This window comes from Prosopis cineraria, unplaced genomic scaffold (assembly GCF_029017545.1).
Source record: "Prosopis cineraria cultivar Desert tree isolate PC_DT_omini unplaced genomic scaffold, ASM2901754v1 PC1, whole genome shotgun sequence".
In the NCBI taxonomy this organism is placed as follows: domain Eukaryota; kingdom Viridiplantae; phylum Streptophyta; class Magnoliopsida; order Fabales; family Fabaceae; genus Prosopis; species Prosopis cineraria.
In genome coordinates this window covers 54,947,126-54,969,767 of record NW_026555332.1, presented here as the reverse complement: position 1 = coordinate 54,969,767, position 22,642 = coordinate 54,947,126, and the positions used below count along the sequence as shown (strand labels likewise).

Genomic DNA, 22,642 nt, shown 5'->3' with positions numbered 1-22,642 from the left:
AGATTAATTTTTAGCACTCGCTTTAGCCAAAGAAATTCAAAAGAGAAAAAAAGTACCGACGATTTACTTTATTATATACTTTTTAAAATTAAATTTAATTAAATAAAGTCTTCAATCAAGTATTTGGCCTTTATAATAGCACTCTCCGTTACTTTTTTAATTTACTTATTATATTTATTACATATTTCAAAAATAATTTCATGAATCCAGTTCGAAAAAGGAGAAAAAATGAAAAACACAGGACGCGCATTTTCATGACTTTGTACCGTACGCAATGGCATTGGTGCACAACCAAAAATTGCCGCTAAACTTTTTTTGTCGCTTTATCTTTTCCGCTATTTTGCTTATTGTTGTCTTACGCCCAAAAGTTAGAATGGCAATTTTGGTATTTCATTGAGGCCAGAGATGCAAGGATCCCAACGGCAATCCATTTCACAAGCACAATGATAACGGAACTGGCTTCCCTCGGTTTTCTTTTCTCTTCATTTTTCTTCACTTTTCATCTTACTCATTAAATTTATTTTTAAATGATTAAAATTTGAATTTTTTAATTATAATTTTATAAAATATCAAATTTTAACTATTTAAAAATAAATTTAATGATTGAAATGAAAAGTAAAAAAAAAATAAAGAAAAAAAAAATAAAGAGAAGTCGGGTCTAACGATAACGACGACACATTGTTCCCGACGTTTCTATCCCAAAAAAAAAAAAAAACTGATAAGTAATATCGGACCCCGGATACGAAATGTACCGGAAAGTAGAAGAAAAATCGCGGGTCAAATCAGGTGGGAGTGGGAGCCGGGAGGGAAGGGAACATCCTGCAACAAAATCGGAAGCTCGTGAACTCAGTGCGCTAAAGCCATGGCGGAAAGTGAGCCGACCCGGATCTTGATCGGAGTAAACGAGTCGACTATCAAGGGGTACCCAAACCCTTCCATTAGCAGCAGAGGAGCTTTCGAGTGGACTATCAACAAGATCATTCGCTCAAACACCGCTGGTTTCAAACTTCTCTTCCTCCACGTTCAAGTTCCTGATGAAGACGGTGTGCTTTCTCGCTTTCCTATTCTGCTTGCATGCTTTTGCACGCCCATGAAATTTTTCGAGGCCTGGTGCGTTTTGATTAGTTTTGTTTCTGCTTTTATACTGCTGGAAACTCATTTGCTTGAAATACACCTGTATGCGTGGACTGGCATAGTCATCATGCTCCGTCGAATTTGAACTTGTGATATTCGTTTGGTTTCTGAGAAAATAGAGGAAAGAGGAGGGGGAGGGGAGCGGGTGGAAGTGACGGAAGTTTATCCCCATGATTTCTTTGGGTGCGCCCGGGATGGTGAAGGTAATGAATCTGTTTAAGCGCGACTGCGCGAGTGCTACTGCACTTTTTTAGGCGGACTGAAAGTGACTTGGACCAACAGAGAGTAAAACCTAGATTCGAATTGTTTTATTCTCCATCAGGAAGGATCAGATTTTTATAGTTATGGCTATTTTACATTTTTTTATTTGGGTGAAACTTGTGAATTTCTCATGTTGCTATTGGAGAACGTAAAAGCATAAAATGTGAAGTCTAGATAATTTTTCTCCTTGGAAAAGTTTGTTAGTAAAAGACTTTTTAGCAGGGAAATTGTTTATGAGAAGAGAGTCTATTTATGTAGATAAAGACTGCTGGCTGCATAAGTAGTTTACTATGGAGACATAACTATTCTTGAAAGAAACCATTAACAAATTTTCATTCATATTTTTGGACTACCCAATTCTTAGCAACTTTTTGGCTTTATGGTTGGTTTCAGCATCTCACTGTTTCCTATGGTGAATAAGGAAGGATTTGATTCTGTCACAGCTGCAGAATGCAGCCTTTTCCCCCTGATAGTATGACATCTGAATGGTTATTTTAATGTGTTTGTACTTGATGATTGATCTGTTTATTCTTCAACTAGAATGTAGTCCACATATTAATGAGAATAGGCTTGGTTGACATGCTGCTGTTAGGCACCCAACAGCTGCCAAAAGAAAGTCTCAGTCTGACACTAGAAGGGCCGACTCTGTTCATATCTTGGATTTGTACTCTTATTCTCAGTTATTTTTACACATACATGATCCAACTCAGTTTTCCTATAGCCTATCGACCTCTCTTGCAGGTGAACTGACTGCAATATGAGCAGACTTCATTTGCTGGTTGTTTAAAGTAAATTTTGACGTTATTCTATTTTCTTCATAGAACAATTGTTTTGAATCATTTTAAATTGTCGTAAACATCTTTTCCTCTTAGCGTAAAACCTCTTCTCATGCAATGCTTGTGATTATGCTATATAAGACAAATCTATCTCCTATTAATACTTGCTGAGAAACACTTTGGTTAATCCTCAAAACTTTGACAAAATAGAAGAATGTTAGGATATGACAGTGTTTGGATCTTTGTAATTACTGAGTGATTGATCATGCCTTGCAATTTAGAAATGAGTATGACAATCTAAAGGTTGTGTATGTTGAGTTATCGTGATTTGAAGTCAATTTTGTTACTTTATATTTTTTGTTCTTGATGATTTATTTGTATTTGCATCCATGCCATACATTCTGCAACTAACTAGTATGCGTTTATATTCGGTGAAGCTGCTAAGGACCTACAATCTGAGGGTGGTATGTTATCTTTACTTTTGCTAGGTTTTGATGACATGGATAGTATATATGCGTCACCTGATGATTTTAAAAACATGAAGCACAGAGATAGGCTTAGAGGACTTCATCTGCTGGAATACTTTGTCGGTAGATGTCATCAAATTGGGGTAATGCTAATTCAATGAGCTCAATTCTCTTCATGTGAAATTGGTCTGCATATAAGTTTTCTCCTGCCTATATGCGCGCGCGCGCGTAGCATGCCCACTTTGAATTATTTCTACTTGTAGGTGGCCTGTGGGGCATGGATCAGACGTGGAGATCCGAAAGAAGTAATCTGTCATGAGGTGACAAGAGTGCGGCCAGATTTTCTGGTTGTGGGCAGCCGAGGTCTTGGCCCGTTCCAGAGGTATGCACTGAATTCATTATTAGATGGAGCTAGAATTGCCCAGGTTTTAAGGCCGAGATAAATGAAATGTATTCTATTTTCCTGAGATATTTTACTGATTAATGAATTCTTGGGAATGTGCTCTGCAGGGTATTTGTAGGTACTGTGAGTGAATTTTGTGTGAAGCATGCTGAATGCCCAGTCATTACTATTAAACGCAGCGCCGACGAAACCCCTCAGGACCCAGTTGATGACTGATGTCTCTTCAGGTGCTTCAAGTCCTTGCTTCTGCTTCCGCACTTTTATTCTGTTGTTAGATATCTGACATTGGAGATCATCAATGTTGATTGACCTCAAAGAAAATGAATGCCATTAAGATTTGTCTACGAAGGTGTTCAATATAGGATGATGAGCAGGATCCGAGCTTTCTTCCTTGCTCATCCTATTACCTCGATACGTGTATTTCCATTTGTGTGTACAGATATATTTGATCATATTTCAGTTGCATATCTGTTTTGTAGTTCTGATTTCTTGAGACCCGAAAATTGGTGTCGGTTTCAGTGGGAATATGCTTGCTAGCTAGAGTGACTGGAAAACATATTGAAAAGTTTAGATTTCCTGGAAAAGTAGTAAGATGCACCGCTCATAATCAAATTTTATTCACATTGAGAGGACAAAAAATGTGATCCAAGAGGTCACCGGAATGATATGGAAGGGGGCTAGAAGGGATCCCTTCTGATGCTTACTTTGCAGTTGGCATTGAGGACTGCCATTGATTAAGGATGAAAATTTTATATAATATATAATAAGCCTTATTTAATAAATTTATTTTAAAAAACATAAGATGATAAGATTTGATTTGATTTTTGAAAATTATGTTATTTAATTTTATTTCTGGAAATTGTATTCTAGTTACCAAATAAGATGGATGGTCGTTTTTTTCCCCTATAAGAGCCTAGAAAGTCTGGATAGAACTTGTTGCGAGTAGTTTTTTTTTTTTTTTCCCTTGAAATGTTTTTACCTTACATCTAACTGAAGAAATTTTTTCCTACTGAAAAATGTAAAAATTTTCAATTTTCATAATGTAAAAATATCCTTATTCATAATCATTATCTATTGTTGACCTTTGACTTTGCTTCTCATTTTTATCTATGGGAAATTACATATAAATCTTAAATAAAAAATTTATTTACAAATAAATTTTATTGAACCACTTGGTTTAATAAATAAAAAAAAAAGGCTGTGAATTCTATTTTCAAATAATTTAGGGCAATATTAGGTGTGTGGTGTCGATGTGTTCGCATGAATGTCCTCCATATGGGAAAGGGATAGTTATAATAATTTAAAAAATAATACAGTATGTTGGGAGTTGATTGTAATTTACTGCAGATGTGAAAAGACCAAATATCTGAGCTTTGACCTTGTTTAATTATAAAATTTTACTTGTAAATTACAATATTTTAGTTATAAATTTGTGATAACCAGCTATAAATTGAAGAGGAGAGTATTTTGTGTGCTCATCAACTTGTTCTCGTAAATTTACAACTGAAACATCATAATGTATAACTAAAATTTCATAATTTGCAATTAAAAAAATTAAAGTTAGAATAATGTGGTCTTTTTACACTCATAATAAATTAAAATCACATCCCAAGGGATTTGATTGCATCTTGCAAATTTACAGGACTTGTTCATAAATAAGGTACATGTTTTCGACTATGTATAATTTTTTCCTTGCTAATCTTCCACATACCAAGTACAGTAATATTACCCAGAAAATATTGTAGTGTGTTTCTAACGAGGATTTTAATCAAATCTATTCATCTCACATTTTAGTTACTTCAATTCTCATGATAGCTTTGTATTTTTACTATTCATATTTTCATTATTTTAATATTTTTTAATTTCTCATTCTCGTTATTTATTAATTAAAAAATACAAGTAAACTCATTATTTTCGAGTCTCATTTGATTATTAAAATAAAATAAATTAAAAAAATAAAATAATTAAAATGTAAAGGGAGATAAATGAATCATATTTATAAAAAATATTAATTTATAAAATTATAAATCATAATTTATAAAATTATTATTAGAAGGTGTAATGATGATCATTTGTACTAGTTTACCTTTTATCATAAAAGAGAAAAAAAAATTAATTTATTTTAAATTTTTTAATTCATTTTATTTCATTCTGAATTTTTCTAACAATCAAATATATCAATTCACTTTTTTTCATTTAACATTTTTTAAGCTATCAAAACAAAAAACTTTAAATATAAATTAAAATTTAAAATTTAAATTCAAATCCATTAATATTTACTCTGTTATCTGCTTTATAAATTATAATAATACTTCCCGTCGCAAGGACACCAGCCCCAGTAAAATAAACAAGCCATCGTTCACGAATAGAGGCACCTCATGATAAGGAATAAAAACTAATGATTTTACGCATTTATGGTTTATATTAATAAATTCTAATATATCCATGGTATTATTGTAACATGTATCATTAATATAAAAAACTATTATGTTCAAACAACTTTTTAGCAGTGAGAAATAACTAATGAGTAACGATCAGTCAGCACATAAGAACTCACTTGTTCTATTTCTGAAATCAAAATATCAAAAAGAATAAATGAAGCAACAACCAAATCCACGTAGTTAGGATACAAAATGAAGAGGGATCGCCATCTATATGACTAATGACCATGGCCAGAAACAAAATGGGGAATAATTCTTGTCTCTTTCCTAGTGGGAAAAGGCATGGTATCCAAGCATTGATTTTTCTCTATTTTCCCTACCCCATCATATGATGAGTTCCTCTCTCAGCAAATACAAGCACTTGATCCAAGATTACCTATTAAAATGAACATCATAATGAAAAAAAGATGCAAAAAAACACTATAATAAAACTTGAGTTTTAATCCTTACAGGCTGTTTTTAGGCAACTGTGATAAAAGACACAAAAAAATAAAATGCTGTTGATCTCTATACAGATTATGCATGCAACAAATAAAATAGCTAGACCAGAATCCGATGACCCATCTAAGCCAAATAATTTTAGTCTACAGCTATTACGCATACAAATTGATCCTCAGATAACACAGACCACTAAAAGCAAATGACATATTATTACTAAACCTACCCTGATCAGCTACACTATCAATACAAGTCTCTCGAGTCTTCATCTAAGACGAAGAAGATTCAGCCATTCTTTTCACACACTCCAAGAGCCCTTTAATGTCGCTCCCTATTTTTTTCTTTATATCTGATGACATACCTTCCGGTCCTTCCAGCGCTGTGCTCATAGCCTCAAGCTTCTGCTTTATGAAGTTCAGGTTGGATACCTCAATAATGGTTGACAGTGAAGCAGATGGCTTGACCGGTGTCCTGTCCTTTTTCGCAGGAGAAGCTTTGGTTTCTGATTTTTCATGATGTTCCCCTGACTTGGAACCAACTGGGCGTGTCCCAAGTTCAAATTTCACGTTGCAAGATCCGAAGGGGCTCACATTTTTTGAACGATTAAAGGCCGCTTTGGCATCAGAAGTTTTCAGGAAGCATACTCTGGCGGTGTAACTAGAATAGAATATATCTGTTTCTGCTTCATTCAGAGCTCCAAACTCACTATACAACTTTATAAGCTCAGATTTTGAAGGAAGAGAAGATCCAGGTCCAAACGATATCATAATTGCAGCAGCTGAAACATTTTCGTCACCCCCGTTCTTGCCTGTCTTCTTATTTTCAGTAACCGGCTTTTCTTTCAGCGTATCAGAAACAGTATCCAATTTCTTCCTTCTCTTCCTCTTCTCAGAGTCATGATTAGGCGACACTCGATCAGTTTGGTTTTGGGGTTTCGTTAACGTCCCAGGTTCAGATTCTGAATTCTTTCTCTTCCTGCCAGGTTGACGTTTGTTGCACAATGTAAAGAAGGATCCCTGGCGATACATCGAGCTTCTGAAAACAGAAACAAAGCCCACAATCTTATTAAGAAAATTAACATCCTTAGGAACTTGTGGATTTAAGGCGGCAGAGCGGACTTCAGATAGGACTTCTCCACAAGAAGCCTGGATTTTCTTCAGATCAATAGTCTCACTCTTCCCTTCTGATGTTTGGGAATTTAATTTATCTGATAGAGCATGCTCTATGGCAGGATCCTTGGGGATATTCTCCTGAATCGCAGCAGGTTTAGGTATAGCCTCTTGAATTGCCTGACCATTGTTCTTCAAAGGAGCAGGGGTCCCTAGGAGATCACCAGCAGCTCTGGTCATCTCCTCTGATATTAGGGCTTTGCTGGAATCCTTAGCCGATGTTGTTTCTTTGTCACCCTTCCTCTGGCCTCTGCTTGGAGTTGTGAAAGGAGGTGACAAGTACTTGCTTTTCTTCCTTTCTCTTGACAAAAAACCCTTCTCAGTTTGTTCTTTTTCCTCGTCGTTCAAGTTCTCTTCTCTTATTACAGGGGCTACATCTGATTCCATTTTACTCTGAGCACTATCATTACCCATATTCTCTTTCTTCTTTTTCAAGAGTGATAACGTGCTCTCATTGGTAGTTTGATTTCCCCCACTGCCACCAATTTCACCACTTGGTACATTTCGATCATTACATGGAGGTGACACTTGCATCTTCTGCACTTGTGTAGTTGTCATTGTATCCTCATGGTTTTTCCTCTTCTTTCTACCAGATAACCCTGTTATTTTGCCACTGTTCACTACTTCATTTTCTATCCCCTCGTTAACTTTGGTATGAAGATCATTGTCCTCTCTTATTATTTCAGCAATGCTTTTCTGTTTCCTCCTATGATGCAATCTACTCCCAGAAGTCCCTGAAGATTGATTTACTTCACCACGTTTTGGACTCACTGGCAAGGAATATTCCTCATCAGAAGGTCCATGGACTGTTGCAATTAATGTCTCTTTGCTATTGCCTTTATCTACAGTTTCATCAATTCTATTGTCTTCGAGTCCAAGAACTGGCTGGGGTACATGATAATTAGGCAATTTATAACCTCCTCTAGACAGATAAAAGGCAGAGAGTCGAGCCTTTAGTATTTCCAGCTCAAGAACACTGCTGATAGCAACAACCTCTGCAATCTTTTTCACTTGAGATAGTAACTCAACAGAGTCAAAGAGAACAGTCGAGAGTTTCTCTATACCATCCTCAGGTACAAGAACTCCATCCTTTATTCCAGAGTTCTTCGCCAAAAGCAAAGCAACTTCAGCCTTACTTTTCCTAGAAACAGATGAATTAGTCATCTTCAAATCTAAAAGCCTACCAATCTCCATCACAGCATCTTGTACAGCATTGACAAAAGCTTTGGAATTACTCTGTTTCACCATATCTTCAAAGTTCTCCTCAAAGGGCTTTAATTGAGATGGATGACACCAAGCAAAGGTCCCATCTCCAAAGTAGGCCACAAGGAGTCTATTCTTTTGTCTCAGCTTCAAAGCATAATCTGATGCATCAGAAGGATCATAAATCCGGCCAGGCCACCAAGGATGACTCTTAATTTTTCCCCAGACAAAATCACCAACAGAAAGTCCGTACTCTTCATCGCTCGCATCTACTTCTTCTGATTCCTTGTTCTCGCTTGTCTCCACAATTGGAACTTCAATTGTCACAACTTTTTCATTATTTTCTTTACTTTCTCTTTTCTTCTTCCTATATGATCTCTTTTCAACCCCAGCCCCTAACAAACCCTCCCCACTTGAAGAATCAGTAGCTCGTGTTCTTCTCTCAGTAGAAGCATAATTAGTGTTTAGCTTGTCGGCACTGTAACTCCCACCACCATGAGAAAAATTAACATTTCTGCCACTTTCCCGCATTTTCAACAGCGAAGAGACCCCATTCATCTCGGAATCACCCAAACCTTGACAATCGTTTGCGTTGGAAATATCTATCTCTCGGCCTCTCTGAATCGGAATTTTGGCTGCAACGGCCCTGCTCTTGATCACTCCTTCCTCATCATCCCCCAATCCTCCATGTCCATTACCTGAGAATCTAGCCCCAATTTCTCGACTCCCTCCTTTCGAACCGCCAAGAGCTTCTTTAAGGATCTTGCTCTCAGTCTCTGAGCGTCGAGGCTTGTCGCTTGCAGGCGCAAGGGACGAACCCTCCATCGAGGTTTTAGATCGAGTCTCAACTGTGCCCATGAAGGAAAACACTTCCCCAGGAAAATCAACCTATTGCGAAGAAAAGGAGGGAGGGCACGTAAGAAGCAACATATTCTAGGGTTTGGGTTTAACGGTGTGAGCTAACGAATTGGAATTTAAAAAACATTACTCGCTAATGGAAGATCAAAGAAGATCAACTAAAAAGATAAACTAATAGCAACAATTTAATTAAACAAAATGAAAAAAAGCGAGAGCAACAGAAAGAAAGAGAAGGGGAGGGGGGGTACCTGAAGAACAAAAGCTAGGGTTCCGAAGTTAATGCGTTGAAGCGACTCTTGAAAATATACAAACTCAAGAACTGATCAGAGGAAGAGAGAAACAAAAAGAGAGCAGGAGATGGAAGAAGGCGAATCCAACACTGGGCATATAAATACGAAGCATTCATTCATTCATTAAAATAAGTAAATAACCCGAAAGGATAGAATCAGTGTGTGTGTGTCGAAGCCTGAAGGAGCGAGAGAGGCGCATATTCTCGAGCGTGAGAAAAATCTCAAGGGGAGCGTGAGCTGCCATGCCCAGAAGGCCTTCATTTATCACAGGGCTCAGCTGAGTCAGGCGGTGGACATTCTGAGTCTAAGCCCTTCATTCGTGATCCGACGGTCCCTAATGCCTCGGGACTTTTGTTGTGATAGAAGCTTCGTAGTTTTGGACACTCAGCACTTATTCTCGCGAGTACACTTATACCCTATCTACTCGCTCTATTTTTATGCCGCGTATTTTGTCCTCTGATATCTCTCTTGTCCGCTTTCTTTGTCATTCATTATTCACGAATTACATTTTTTAAAGCTTTTCATAACAATTTTTCTTTTCTCCTTTTTCCCCCATAAACATGATTCAAGCTGAATTCACCTAAAATTATCATCAATCACGACATAAAGCACAATGTAATAATATTTTATTATTATTCTATAAACTTCCAGCATCGAGATTCGCTTCTTTCTTTCTAATTTGCAGCCCAGATTGCCTGAGTGGTGACGAATGGCGATTCCTCCGACGAGCAGCCGTAGCTTTTCAAAAACTTAGTAAATAAAAATGTAACATTTGTGAGTGTAGGGTATTGAGAGGAAAATCTATTATTTATGTGGACTGTATTTGTGTAAATAACTCTCGTATCATTATTTTATTTGTTTTTTCATTAAATTTATATTATATTAAAAAAGGATTTATATGCAGATGACGTAAAGTATAAAAGTTAACTACAAATAACATGTAGTTTTGAGGAATAACATTAAAAAAAAAAAGATTTAATGGGATATTAGGTAATATGTATCGTGCTCGGTTTCTCTTCAAGCGAGCACCATATATATCATGCTATGTTTGCAAAATAACTGAATAATTTGACGGTAGTGAGTTATCCATACGAAATTAAATGTTTGAGAGGACTCGTTGTCAAATATCAAAGGATTTTCATATGAGTCAAACTTCATTGGTCAGGGCCCCCCCCCCAAAAAAAATGGAACTTCATTGGAGCTTTTTTTTTCTTTTTAATATAATTCAGCCTTTATAATTGAATCTTCCTAAAAACAATTTTATGCGATTAATTCAAAGAAACTATGAGTGAGAGGTCAGATTTTTAAAAAAAGAAATAAGGTAAACTTATACTGAAAAAGCTTATGAAAATCAATATCTCTTGGTGAGAATACAACTTCATAGTGCAAACCAGCAAAAAGAAGTTAAAAATAAGCACCCGTCAAGTAACAACGCAACCAAAATTGGCAGCTAGATAGAGAAGAAGGAAAAAAAATGCAAGCATCACAAGAATATAATATCCTAAAGAGAGTGCACACTGAACTCATTCAATGTGCAATTTCATAACGATGGCATTACTCGCAGTCGTAGAAGGGCCTTTTCAACAAGGCAAATATATATTTTAATTGGAAGACATTTTAAATTACAAAATAACGAGAAAAATCTTGACAGCTACCAAGGAGTAAGAGGATAAGGACGAATTGATCAAGAAAACCATTTTCAGATATTATTGAAAATTGAATCTCGATCAGCCTTCACAATCTTTTCACAAGAGAGACATGGTCATTGGAGTGAAGCTCCTTCTTCCAAATAGTTGGACAAGGCATGACGAGGCTGAGCCAATGGAGCAAGAATGTAGTGTTTCTCAAATCAGACAAGCCAGGTCGTGTGGTCCACTCCTCTCATTGATAATAGCCTTTCGTAGTTGCACGAGGCATGATCAGGCTAATAAGTTGTCTTGTAATGATGCCAACGTCACATGACCCATGGATTACAGGAAAAGGAACCACAGAGTTCACAGGCATTACCAACAAGATGCTCATGCCCTTTGATATTGGAAATTTTAATTGTAGTTTGTACTTTTCCAAATGGATTTTGTCAATTCAGTTTAGCTTGGTCTCAGTATGTATTGAGATATCATCACCTGGAGCTGTCCAGAGGACGTTGAGATAAGCTACTAGAATTGTCGAACTTGGGAGTTTGGATTCACTGAAAATGGACGGACAGCTTGCTTCATAGGGTTCAAAGAAGTAGGAGGTTGTAGCATCATCAATATAAGAGACCTGGCATATCGATTGCGTGGGTAACTGGGTAAGGTTGTCGGGGGTTGGTATTTTCCCTCGAAATCTATGTACATGGAAGTTGAACATTTCACTATAAAAATTAGTTGACCGAGAAACATGGGAGTTTTTGCAAATCTACATCTTAAAAGGATCAATTATTTACTGAATGGTTATGTTGGTGATACAAAGATGTCTCGTCTCAATTGCAAAGCAAATGTACCTAAAAATCAGAACATGTATAAGTTGCTCATTTCAAATGGAATTTATAAAGTGCTATGTGTAATATCTCAGTTTTTATTTAAGAATCTAATTGTAAAAATTATGGGTTTATTGAGGATCTAAATTAGAAGAATTATTATTTTGAGGCTTAATTGAGGAATTTAATTACGTTTAAGGATAATTGAGTCTAATCCAATGTTTAGACACTTAACTAGGAATTAAATTGAGCCTAAAGATGTATGAAGGTTAATTAGGGTCCATATGAGGTATTAGGCCGGACCTAGCCCAACATTAGGGACCAAGTTGAAGTGTTGCATTTTGCGCTATCCAATGTAGCTCATAATGAGGTGGATGACGTAAAACCACCATTCATTAGTCTATTTTGAAACAAGCGCAAAGAATGGTAATTTTGAAGTATTGTTGGGCAATTTTTAATGGCTCTGCTAGGGTTTTGAAGTTCTCCACCCTAAAGCATGGTTTTGTGTCTTAAATTTTTAAGGTAAACTTGTTTAATCTTACCTCTACTTATTGATGTCCTCTTTTTGACGATTTAATCAATGACTAATGTTAGAGTTTCATTTTTTAATATGCCCAGCTTATGGGTCTGACTTTTAAGAATGTTTTGAGGTTAGACAAGTATTATTTAGATAGTTTTAATGTTATTTATAACATATGATTATTATATCCAAAATCCTAGGCTTGGTAGTGGAACACTAATGATGATTTTTTGACTATGGGAGTTAAATTCATGAATGAGAGGGGTAATGATGATTAATGAGACTAAAATTGATGATTAAATTGTATGAGAAGAGTTTAGGTTAAAGAGATTAATTAACCTAACCCTATATTAGTGTATAAGCACTATGATTGGTCATAATTATTGTTGTATTAATGATAATTAGTATTATATAGTGTGTAGATTATATTGTTGAGATCATTAAAGATGATCACTTTCTTGTTCAAGGAACCTTGCTAACAACCAACAAAGGTAACTGTTTCTATTATGTTATGGTGTGTGTTTTGTAGTTAATCATGTATTTTTGTTATGCAATAATTGTGTTTTGGAAATTCATATATCAAAAATGAACATTAAGTGTTTGAGATAATGTGTTATCAGATGGGAATTTAATCTTGTATATAAATGTGTTTGGTTTGAAAATGCATATTTTGTAAGCACATTCAATATGTATGTAATTATTGTGTAAGGAAAATGTTACTAAGTTGAAATTGTCATAATCTGTCTATGTTGTAGGCCACAACTCGCGCCCCTTTTCACCACAATACATGCCCTTCATGAGTATTTCCTCCTTTGTGTCGTCCACCGCTAAGGGAATAGTGTTAGCCATGGCAAATGACTTCAAGATTTTAGTATTGTTCCTATTTTGATATTTAATTTTAGAAAAGTCATTTTTTACACTTTATCTTTTTAAACTTGTTTTTGGACAGATTAGCCTCATGAGAATCATGTTTCACTAATAAAAGAGTTTTGTAACATCTTTTTTGACTTTATTACTTGCTTTAATGAGATCTTGTTAGGTACATTATATTTAAATTATTTACTTTCTAAGTTATCATAAGAGGTCAATTTTATTTTATGTAATATTTTCTATCATGATAAATTTTTTTTTTACCATGATAGTTCAATTTGAAACATATTTTGATTGTAAGAAGAAAATTTTTTTACGATGATAAGAATTTATAAATGATTTTGACTTATAATTATCATGGTAATCTTTTTTTTTTTTACCATGGTAAAGGTTTTAACAATATCTAAAGTTTTTTTTTTACCATAATAAACTTTTATTTGTCATGATAATATTTTGAAAATAAGTTTTATTTTTTATTATCATAGTAAACATTTTTCTATCATAATAAGTGTTTAATGAATACAATTGTTTGTGGAATTATATAATTGGCAAAAAATTGATATGAATTTTTAGAGGATTACACTATAGAATTTGACAGAAATATGATTTGGTTTCACTATAGAATAAAACCATTTTTTAGATTAAAAAGCTGATGGATTGATCCAAACTTAGCCTGGTCCATATACATGTGTTTGCATTCATCACCTAATGTTTTTCTTCTATCATTCCAAAATTATGGCTGGCGAGGTCCGATGTTTACGAATTTCAGACATATATTCATGCCATAGCTATGATTATAATTTTCACACACACACACATATTCTTCCCCGTATTATTTATATATCATTTTCATCCACCTATCGAAATCAAAGGGGAACAGTTACTTCATTAATTATGTATTCAAATTAAAAAATAATTAAATTTTGTTCATATTAGAGAGAGGGAGGGGGGGGGGGAGAGAGCATGACAGACAAATAGCAATTCAGAAACACCAAATCACACTTAAAATTGAAGAATTGAGTGCCAAAAATATTAAAGATAGACACTGGAAATTTGAAATATGAGAATTGAAAAAAAATCGTTAAATGTCATCTTTCTTCTTTCTTCCTCGCCAACCTCTTGTAACCAAGGTGGAGGATGATTATAAAAGCACCTATGGTCAGTGTAACCTGTGCAAATTTAGCTAAACTATCAGTGCGCCTAGTCTGATCTCAAAACATGACATTAAACTTAACACAGGAGCAAGGCCATTAGGGAAATGTCAAGGAAGGTGCTGCATTCTCAGCATCCAGTTCACTCCATCGAACGATAATCACCAGGGGAAAAAATGCCAGAATTTCCAAAGAGACACGAGGCTAATAACAGGCAGGTAAACCAATGTTCAAACAAAGACGAAGGGAATAATTAACACCATTGAGACATTACTATTTTCTAGCCTAATAACAATAAGCAAAACATTGGTGGTTTATGATGTAGCTTAACTTATAGAAACCACACATCAAGCAGTTTAAAATAAGATTCTTGAAATGCATGAAATAGTTAGCTAAAACTTTTTTGACTGGGTTTACAAATGAATTTGAAGTAAAACCATCGACAGCTCCGAGAAACTCATCAGCACCAAACATCTTCATGCTTCACTGAATTCAAGAGAGACTTAAGATCATTTATTCTCAGTTACAGTCACCAGCAAGATGAAGATTTCTTGTCAGAGAACAGGGCTTCTCCACAAATGGAGCCGTTGTATTTGCTGCGGACAAGTCCTTTGTGAAACCACGATTCAATTCTCATAACGCAATCATCAATTATCTTTACTGAGAGATCAAATCTTGCACAAACAGATAAATTTCTTGAAATACAACATTCGTTTGCTCTCTATCTGTATAGTCGATTTACAATAGCTCGATTTCCAGAAATCAGTCAAACAAATTTAGCAACAACTGCAGATGGAGACAGAAAAAATCAATGTTCAAATTACTCACCCAACTTTGATTAAAACCGTGACAGAATAAATGTAAAAACAAGTGCAAGCCCAATGAGATTAGAATGCGATTCATAAATGGAACCCCTCGATTGCAACTGACTTGAAATTCAGGCATAAACAATCACATTACACTGTACTCAACTAAGAAATAGCTATAAAATTACATTAAAAAAAATAAAGCTCAAATTCAACGAACCATCCTGCATAGACTATAAAATTTAAGCGATGGAAACCTTTGCTCCAGCCTCTTCAAGCTGTTTTTTGGCATCCTCAGCCTCATCCTTGGAAACACCTTCCTTGAACTTCTTCGGCAAGCCTTCAATCAGGTCCTTAGCTTCCTTCAGAGCCAAGCTCGTCAAGGCTCTTACGGCCTTGATAACAGCAATCCTCGCGTTACTGGGGACGTCATCGATGATGACGTCAAACTCAGTCTTCTCCTCGGCTGCTGCAGGGGCCGCGTCGGCCGGGGCACCGGGGGCGGCAGCCACGGCGGCGGGGGCAAAGGCGGCAGCGGAGACGCCAAGTTTGTCTTGGAGGTAATCGACAAGGATTTTAGCCTCTTCGAGGGTGAGGTTGGAGATATCGGCGCCGAGCTTCTCGATCTTCTCGGGGGCAGCGACGGCGGCGGGGGGGCGGATATGGGTGGCGCGCTGGATAAGATTGGGATGGGGAGAGAAGGGGAACCGGAGGGAGGGTCTGAAGAAGGTGGAAGAGTGGGAAGGATAAGAGGAAGGAGTAGAACAAGAAGGGGAACGAAGAGTGAGAGTGGATAGAGTCGCGGCCATTGTGAATTTGCTCGCTGCTTCTTACTCTCCTGCTTCTCCTCCGGGTGAGGGATAAGAGGGGAATTCGAACGAGATAGAAATAGAGGATAAGGAAGGAGATGAAAGCAAAATGGGTGTGGGTGCTTGTAGCTACGTCTCTATCCGTAGTGACACAAGTGCCCTTGCAAATTGCTCGTAATTACTCAACCAGGCACCGGCCTCAGTGTTTGCTCATCCGCACTAAACTAACCGTAAGACTGTTTTCCACATCTAAGCTAGGAGGACGCTAAATCCTCGTCGGGAGTATTTTTCTAGATTTATCTTTTGTAGTTTGTATTAATTAATATAGACATGAAAAATATAATCTAACTAAATATTTTTTCTTACTCTTAGTAATAAAATTAAGACAGAAATGAAAATATAAGAAATAGTTATTTTTATTTATAAAGTGGAATATAGTTAAAAGTATTTTATAATTTAAATATGGAACGCATTAATTTTATTATTTAAACCACCCAAAAAACCGCATTACACTGGACAACAGAGCTCAGTGCCAACACTGTTGTTCTTTTTTGGGTTTCATTCCAAGGGTTGAATTGAATCCCCAAGACAGGGTCACACCACAAGACCTTACCCAATGCAACTTCCTTAAGAAGACTCATAAGAGGGAGATATGAATAAGTATTAATGTTATTTTCGACAATGATGTGTATTATATATTATCATCAGTCCACTAAAAAGTTAACTACGCTCTTAATGATAATGCAATAATGATTACCATTGCACACGTAACCAAACAAGCCTGCCTCTTGTGTGGCAATGTGGGAGTGACTATTTCGCGAAGAGGGGCGGGCATCGGGCATTAATAATATATAATATATGCATATATAAATATTTTCCTTTTGGTACCAGGACCATGTGAGAAAAATAATATGGCTGAAGAATTGCAGTCGATTAAGTTGATCAGATACAATGAAGTAACCCTATATGTGTACATATATATATTCTAAGTCTACGAATATTACAAACTTAGCCTCTTGCGTCAGGAATCTCACCATCTTCGACGCCTCCTTCCGTAAAAATATGCAAACGCAGCTATTGATGCGCAAAAATAACTCCAGCCGCAGCATGCCAAGCGTACAGTGGTTTTTCCAGAAGCAGGCCAGAAGGCGCATCAACGTCAACGGGCAAAGAAGATACAGGTGGTTTCTGACTAACTGCCACCGCAAACTCCAAACCCTGCCTCTCCAACTCTGACAAGTCTTCAATTTCAGGCTTTAGCTTGGTGGCTTTGGCTATGGCTTCATACTCTTCTTTGGTTCCACCTTCAAGGAATGACCCGACAAGATGACCCTTGCTCACCCAGTACGCTCCAAATGTACTGCCTGACATATCTCCATAATAGACTACATCTCCAACATTATCCCCATAAAATTGCCAAGACAACGAGAAACTCTCGAGTAGAAAAAAGGCAGGTAATCGAATTCCACTGTCTTCTCTGGTTCCATAATGGCAGCAACCACGTGTCTTGCAGACTTTCGTGCTGAATCCACGTGCTCAAGTCTACGAGTTTCCCCAAATAGCTTGACAGGAAAAGTTGCAACATCTCCTATTGCATAGATGGAACTGTTGCTTGACTGCAATCTTCCATTTACCTTGATTCCGCCCTTTTCCAAAGTAAGTTGGCCTTCAAACAGACCTGTATTTGGGCGTATTCCAATTCCCACCACAACCATGTCTGTGGATAGCTTGCTTCCATCTCTTAGATTAACAGCTGTAACCTTTATAAAAAAATCAACCAGGTAATTGTTAAGGGTGGTCATTTTAGTTAAAGAATTTGAACAATTAAGGGCAGGCTCATTCTGTTTTGTTAACATCTCTGATGTACCCTCCTGCAACAAAAGCTTTTCGTGCTTCGAGTGTGAATAAAAACAAGAGCAAACCACCCTTGTGCAGAAATTTAGTTTTCAGACAGTGCAGGATGACAGAGATTGAACTCCAGACTATGGTGAGAGGTAACCAATACTAATGCGCCATCTTTTACCCTTTTTCTTAAGAAAACCTATTACCTCGCTCTAAGTCCAATGAACCAAGGGGATTTTACCTCCAACTAAAAAAGACGCTAGTTTCTCCTGGTTCAGAGGTTAAATAATCATTCTGAAAATGAAGAAAATTTTCAAGTACCTTCCCATTTGAGTCAAAATCAAACGATGACAACACAGTTCCCTTAATGAAGTTTACTCCTTTTGATTTGTAATAATCTTCATAGTAGTTTGCAATCTTTGGAGTGAACAAACGAGCCACTGTAGAATCAACAACACATCTAAGTCATGCATATCTTGTAATCTTCAAATTACAGGGCAACAAAGTTTTTAGCAGCAGCTGGTTTAAACTTGTGATACATGGACATAAACAGGATTATATTTTATTTATTTTTTTGGCCCGAACATAAACAGGAATTGACAAACAGGACATTGTTGAGATGTCATTGCTTACTGCAATGTGCTTCAGGGAAGACCATGGTCACGTTTATTTTATTGATCACTAGAGACGCAGCGCACTCCATGCCTATGTACCCACCGCCGATGACAACAGCGCTTCCCCCAGTGCAGGATTGCATGACATTAACCAACCTATTAGCATCAGCCAAGTCCCGTAAATAGCAAACATTTTCAGCATCTAATCCACTCACTCCAAATTCTTCAAGCTTTAAAGCCTGCACTTGATATTGCAAACAAACTTAATATTGTTCAACAAAGAAAGAACAGAATCTACTGTGGCACCTCTGTTATTTATTCTCAATTAATCCAACATTAATATTAATTCCGGGCATTTAAATGGATAAGCTATTTCTTATGTCAGCTAGAATAAAAGATGTTCCCAAATCCTTCTATTTTGCATGTCTTCTTGGGGGTAGTGATGATGATGACCTCTGTGTGTGAGTGTAGCAAATCGCCAAAACCTATTCCCTATTTCTCTTTCGAAAACAATCACATGCAAGCACTAGGTTAACATGATGAACTGATAAAAAGAATAAGCCCACTAAGAGAATAGTTTCAATACCCGAGCACCTGTAGCAATGATGAGAATCTTGTAACTTATGGTCTCTCCAGCTACTGTTAATAATGTCTTGCGTTCAAATCAGCAGACTTGACTCGTGTTCCAAGAACTAATTCAATACCTGGCAAGGAAATAGAAGCGGTAAGAAGAAGTAGATATTAAGGGAGGAACCTCCTTAATTTACAAAATAAGTGTTCTTTTGGGGGAAAAACATGAAACCATCTGATCAGTAATAAAAGTAACTGAAGAAAAGAGTCAGAAATTTAAAAAAGAAAAACACGATATAGTGGTATTGTTAGTCAGGCCTATTCTATGAATATCAACAGCAAAATATGAAAGTCATCAGCTATTGCATTTAATTCGGGGCCTTTTTCTTGTTTTCTTTTTTCTTTGACTGGTCATATTCATCTAATTATTGCAGATAAAAGGTGAATTCTCTTATGCAATCTCTTATCACGATTTGAATGGACAAGATGCAATCTCCTCGAATAAACTACGCCCCCAATCCCATCATCAATCGACTAATAATTGATATGGCCTATTGAGCTATAGCTTCTGAAGCATGCTGCATTATAAGAGGTGAAAATCAATATATCAATATATATATATATAATCTACAACACCATATTATTCATAGGACATGAACAATGTGGCTCACTTTTTGAACCCATGCACTGCATGAAAAAATGTCTTGCTAGTCGCTAAGTTTGGTGCCATGAACATAATAGTACGTAACAGAAAATTGCTGCTGTACCCAACCGCCCACTGAATGCAAACATATATAATCGAACAAGCTAATATATTCAAAGAGTAAGAAAATCAGTAAATGCCTTTATGCGTTGGTTGCCACCATCAGTAGCTGTTAAATATACTTGTATTAACCCAATTATTGTCCCACACCTTCAAAAATTTAAAATAAAAGCACTTGTCATAAAAGTGAAATTGGTGGTCAACTTCTCATGTATAAAAATTTAATCGTAATCCACTATTCATACATGTATCAACTGTCAAATCAAGTTTTTACTCTATGAAATGCCAATTGTCAGCACCAAATAAACTCACTTACAAAGACAGGTTCAGAACATATTCAGAACACAGTCACTCAAAACTCAAAAGGGATCAAAGGTAAATAGGAAGCAACTTTGCTAAATTACTTTGTAAAAGATAAGAAATTAATGAGAAAATAATTAGTTCATTACCATGTTCCTTATACCATTTTGGAGTCAGCCTTTCTCCATTTGCACCAACACAAGTATGAAAGGCAGGAAGCCGCGCAGGGGCTGAACATTTAAACTTCATCTCAGAAACTTTTAAACACATAAGCTATAGTGTAATGGAAAAAGACAATGCAATGAAAGAAAACAAGTACAGCTATCTATCATCCTCAAAGCATCGAGAAAAGCATGAAAATAATTTGCCTAGATGGAAGCACCACCCTAAGTTCCCACCTCAATTCTTCAATTTTACAGGGTAACATCTTAGATTCACAAATACAATTCAAATTTTGAATAATTATATTATTGAAAAGAAAAAAGCAACAGGATGCCAAAATGAGGTGCGCATGAATTCTACCCGTAAATCTACCTCAAAGTATTAATATACCAAACACAATAGTTTACTTCCCTGGATTCATTAGCAGATCTATTTAAAAACTATTTGATGTTTACACAAGGCGTCAAAACTAAAATGTACAATTACAGTTCCCCAAAAAGAAAGAGCACTCAACAATGAAATATCCTGAACAACGACATGTATCAGATGAGTTAGAGAACAGTCGCAGTATGAAAAACTTCATAGATCATTAGAGAAATTTCAGAAAATAGGTAGTTATTAAATTTTGCAAACCTAACCGTTTAAAGTTCATATGATGCTCAAAGAGACTATATTGAAAGAACGCACTAATTGATTTATGAAGGGGCAAACAGACCATGTTGCAAAGAAGTGGCTCATACAAAGAAAGTAGTATAAACACTTATAAGTAAGTTTTGTCCATGTTATATCCATGTTAGCATATGGAATAAGCATCTGGAATAAGCATATGTCTTCCTTTGCTCACACGAAGCATAAAATGCATTTAAAGGAATCTCACAAATCAAAGTTCGCTGCTCATAGGTTGTCATGGGATAGTTTATATATACCTTCTGGAAGTAAAAAATCCTTTGCTTAATGCGGGTCTTTCGTAAGGAGCAACCTGAAACACATTTCTGACTATGAAGAAGAGATTCACTTATTTCTAGAGAAAAAATGAACTGGATGTCGTCATCCAGTTATTCTGGTTTTAAAGCAAATTCTAATAAGCGCAACAATCAAGAACCAAGGCCAATACACACACACACACACAGATATGCAGTAATTCAGCTCCAGGGTAAAAACTAAAAATAATGCTACATTACAGTCGTGTTGTGTATTTGAACAAAATCATCAACGGGTCAACCAAAGCCGCGAACTAGAAGATGGTATTGCCACGTACATCTCCGCCATAAAATTCGAAAAAAATTTTAAACAAAGCTTTAATCGGGGTGCTTGAGCATGAGGAATTTGAGGAAAATATCAAGGAGACGGACAAGTGCCAGAAAACACACGACAGCAACGAAGAAGAGAGAGAAACCAGCGAAGTTAAACAAAATCATCTTACCGGTTCTTCAGAAATTATGCAGAGCTCACCCTGAGCAACTCCTCTTTTAACGAACTCGAGAGCAGCGTAGCCAGCAGCGACTCCTCCTCCGAGAATCACATAAACAAAGGCTTCCCATCTTCTGAAGTTATCTCTCTTTCGCTCTTTTCCCTCCCTCCCTGAACCTGGATTTCAAAGGCAAAGAATTTTTTGGGAGCGCTTTTATTCAAAGACACTCCCACAAAACTTGAAATCAACAATTTTTAATCCATTTTATGTGAATGAGAGGCCGATGACGACGTCGACAAGGAGATGATGAAGCACTATTTTTTAAAACGTAGGGCCACCAAAGATTCAGGACACGCCGGTGGATATGCAGGATCAGAACCGTCCATCCTAAGTCAAGTGGTGATGTGGTCGTTGCCGAGAGTGTGGGTCACGTTAAGGCGTTACATGTGGGTCCCGCAGCAACTAAACGAAACAAGCCAGAAACGTGCAAGTGGCGCTCAGGATGCGATCGAACGGGCGGGATAGGCTGTTGTTGAGAACTGTGTGAGCGATGATGAGATGAGATTGATTGAAGATCAACTTGAAGAGGAAGATTCGTGGATGAGGCTTCCGTATCGGCCACAAATTAAGGGACTATATTATTATTATTATTGTTACTTTCTAACAAGGGACTGTATTATTATCCATGTGTTTATTATGGCTCATCTTCTCTCTGCCTCCTTCAAACACTATTTTGAAAATATTTACAAAAATTAATGATAATTGCCATTAAATTAAAACAAATTATTTTAATTAATATTTTTCTTATATAATTATATTCTAAAAATTAGTATTTTTTCCTTTTAAAAAGTAAGTATTGCTTATTATATATTATATTGTATTATAGTCATAAACCAAAAATCTGATCAAGATTGTTTTAAGAACTA

General features: G+C 36.3%; 4 protein-coding genes across 5 annotated transcripts; 1 reads left to right on the top strand and 3 right to left on the bottom strand.

Moving 5' to 3' along the window:
• The first annotated feature begins 747 nt into the window (after window positions 1-747).
• On the top strand, window positions 748-3,519 carry LOC129320319 (universal stress protein A-like protein). The gene is made up of 4 exons (XM_054965717.1): window positions 748-1,043; window positions 2,660-2,781; window positions 2,902-3,020; window positions 3,149-3,519. Exons 1-4 carry the CDS (start codon window positions 863-865, stop codon window positions 3,255-3,257), a joined length of 531 nt encoding a protein of 176 aa, XP_054821692.1. The 5' UTR covers window positions 748-862; the 3' UTR covers window positions 3,258-3,519.
• A 2,042-nt stretch (window positions 3,520-5,561) lies between these two features.
• On the bottom strand, window positions 5,562-9,676 carry LOC129319478 (PWWP domain-containing protein 3-like). Of its 2 annotated transcripts, XM_054964573.1 has the most exons (3): window positions 9,399-9,676; window positions 6,282-9,180; window positions 5,562-5,858 (listed from the first exon to the last, which is right to left on the bottom strand). In XM_054964573.1, exons 2-3 carry the CDS (start codon window positions 9,148-9,150, stop codon window positions 5,827-5,829), a joined length of 2,901 nt encoding a protein of 966 aa, XP_054820548.1. In that variant the 5' UTR covers window positions 9,151-9,180; window positions 9,399-9,676; the 3' UTR covers window positions 5,562-5,826. The 2 variants fall into 2 exon arrangements, with proteins under 2 accessions (XP_054820548.1, XP_054820541.1); XM_054964566.1 differs by lacking the exon at window positions 5,562-5,858 and having other exon boundaries at window positions 5,880-9,180; window positions 9,399-9,673.
• A 5,661-nt stretch (window positions 9,677-15,337) lies between these two features.
• On the bottom strand, window positions 15,338-16,145 carry LOC129321788 (50S ribosomal protein L12, chloroplastic). Its single transcript, XM_054967681.1, has one exon. It carries the CDS (start codon window positions 16,052-16,054, stop codon window positions 15,488-15,490), a length of 567 nt encoding a protein of 188 aa, XP_054823656.1. The 5' UTR covers window positions 16,055-16,145; the 3' UTR covers window positions 15,338-15,487.
• Window positions 16,146-16,899: 754 nt separating this feature from the next.
• Window positions 16,900-22,102, bottom strand: LOC129302660 (monodehydroascorbate reductase 4, peroxisomal-like). Its single transcript, XM_054941569.1, is given in 12 exon segments — window positions 16,900-17,143; window positions 17,146-17,487; window positions 17,490-17,814; window positions 18,218-18,336; window positions 18,530-18,749; window positions 19,097-19,170; window positions 19,173-19,214; window positions 20,293-20,373; window positions 21,232-21,247; window positions 21,249-21,284; window positions 21,729-21,892; window positions 22,045-22,102. Coding segments are annotated over 12 exon segments (1,536 nt in total). The 3' UTR covers window positions 16,900-17,084.
• Window positions 22,103-22,642: the final 540 nt, after the last annotated feature.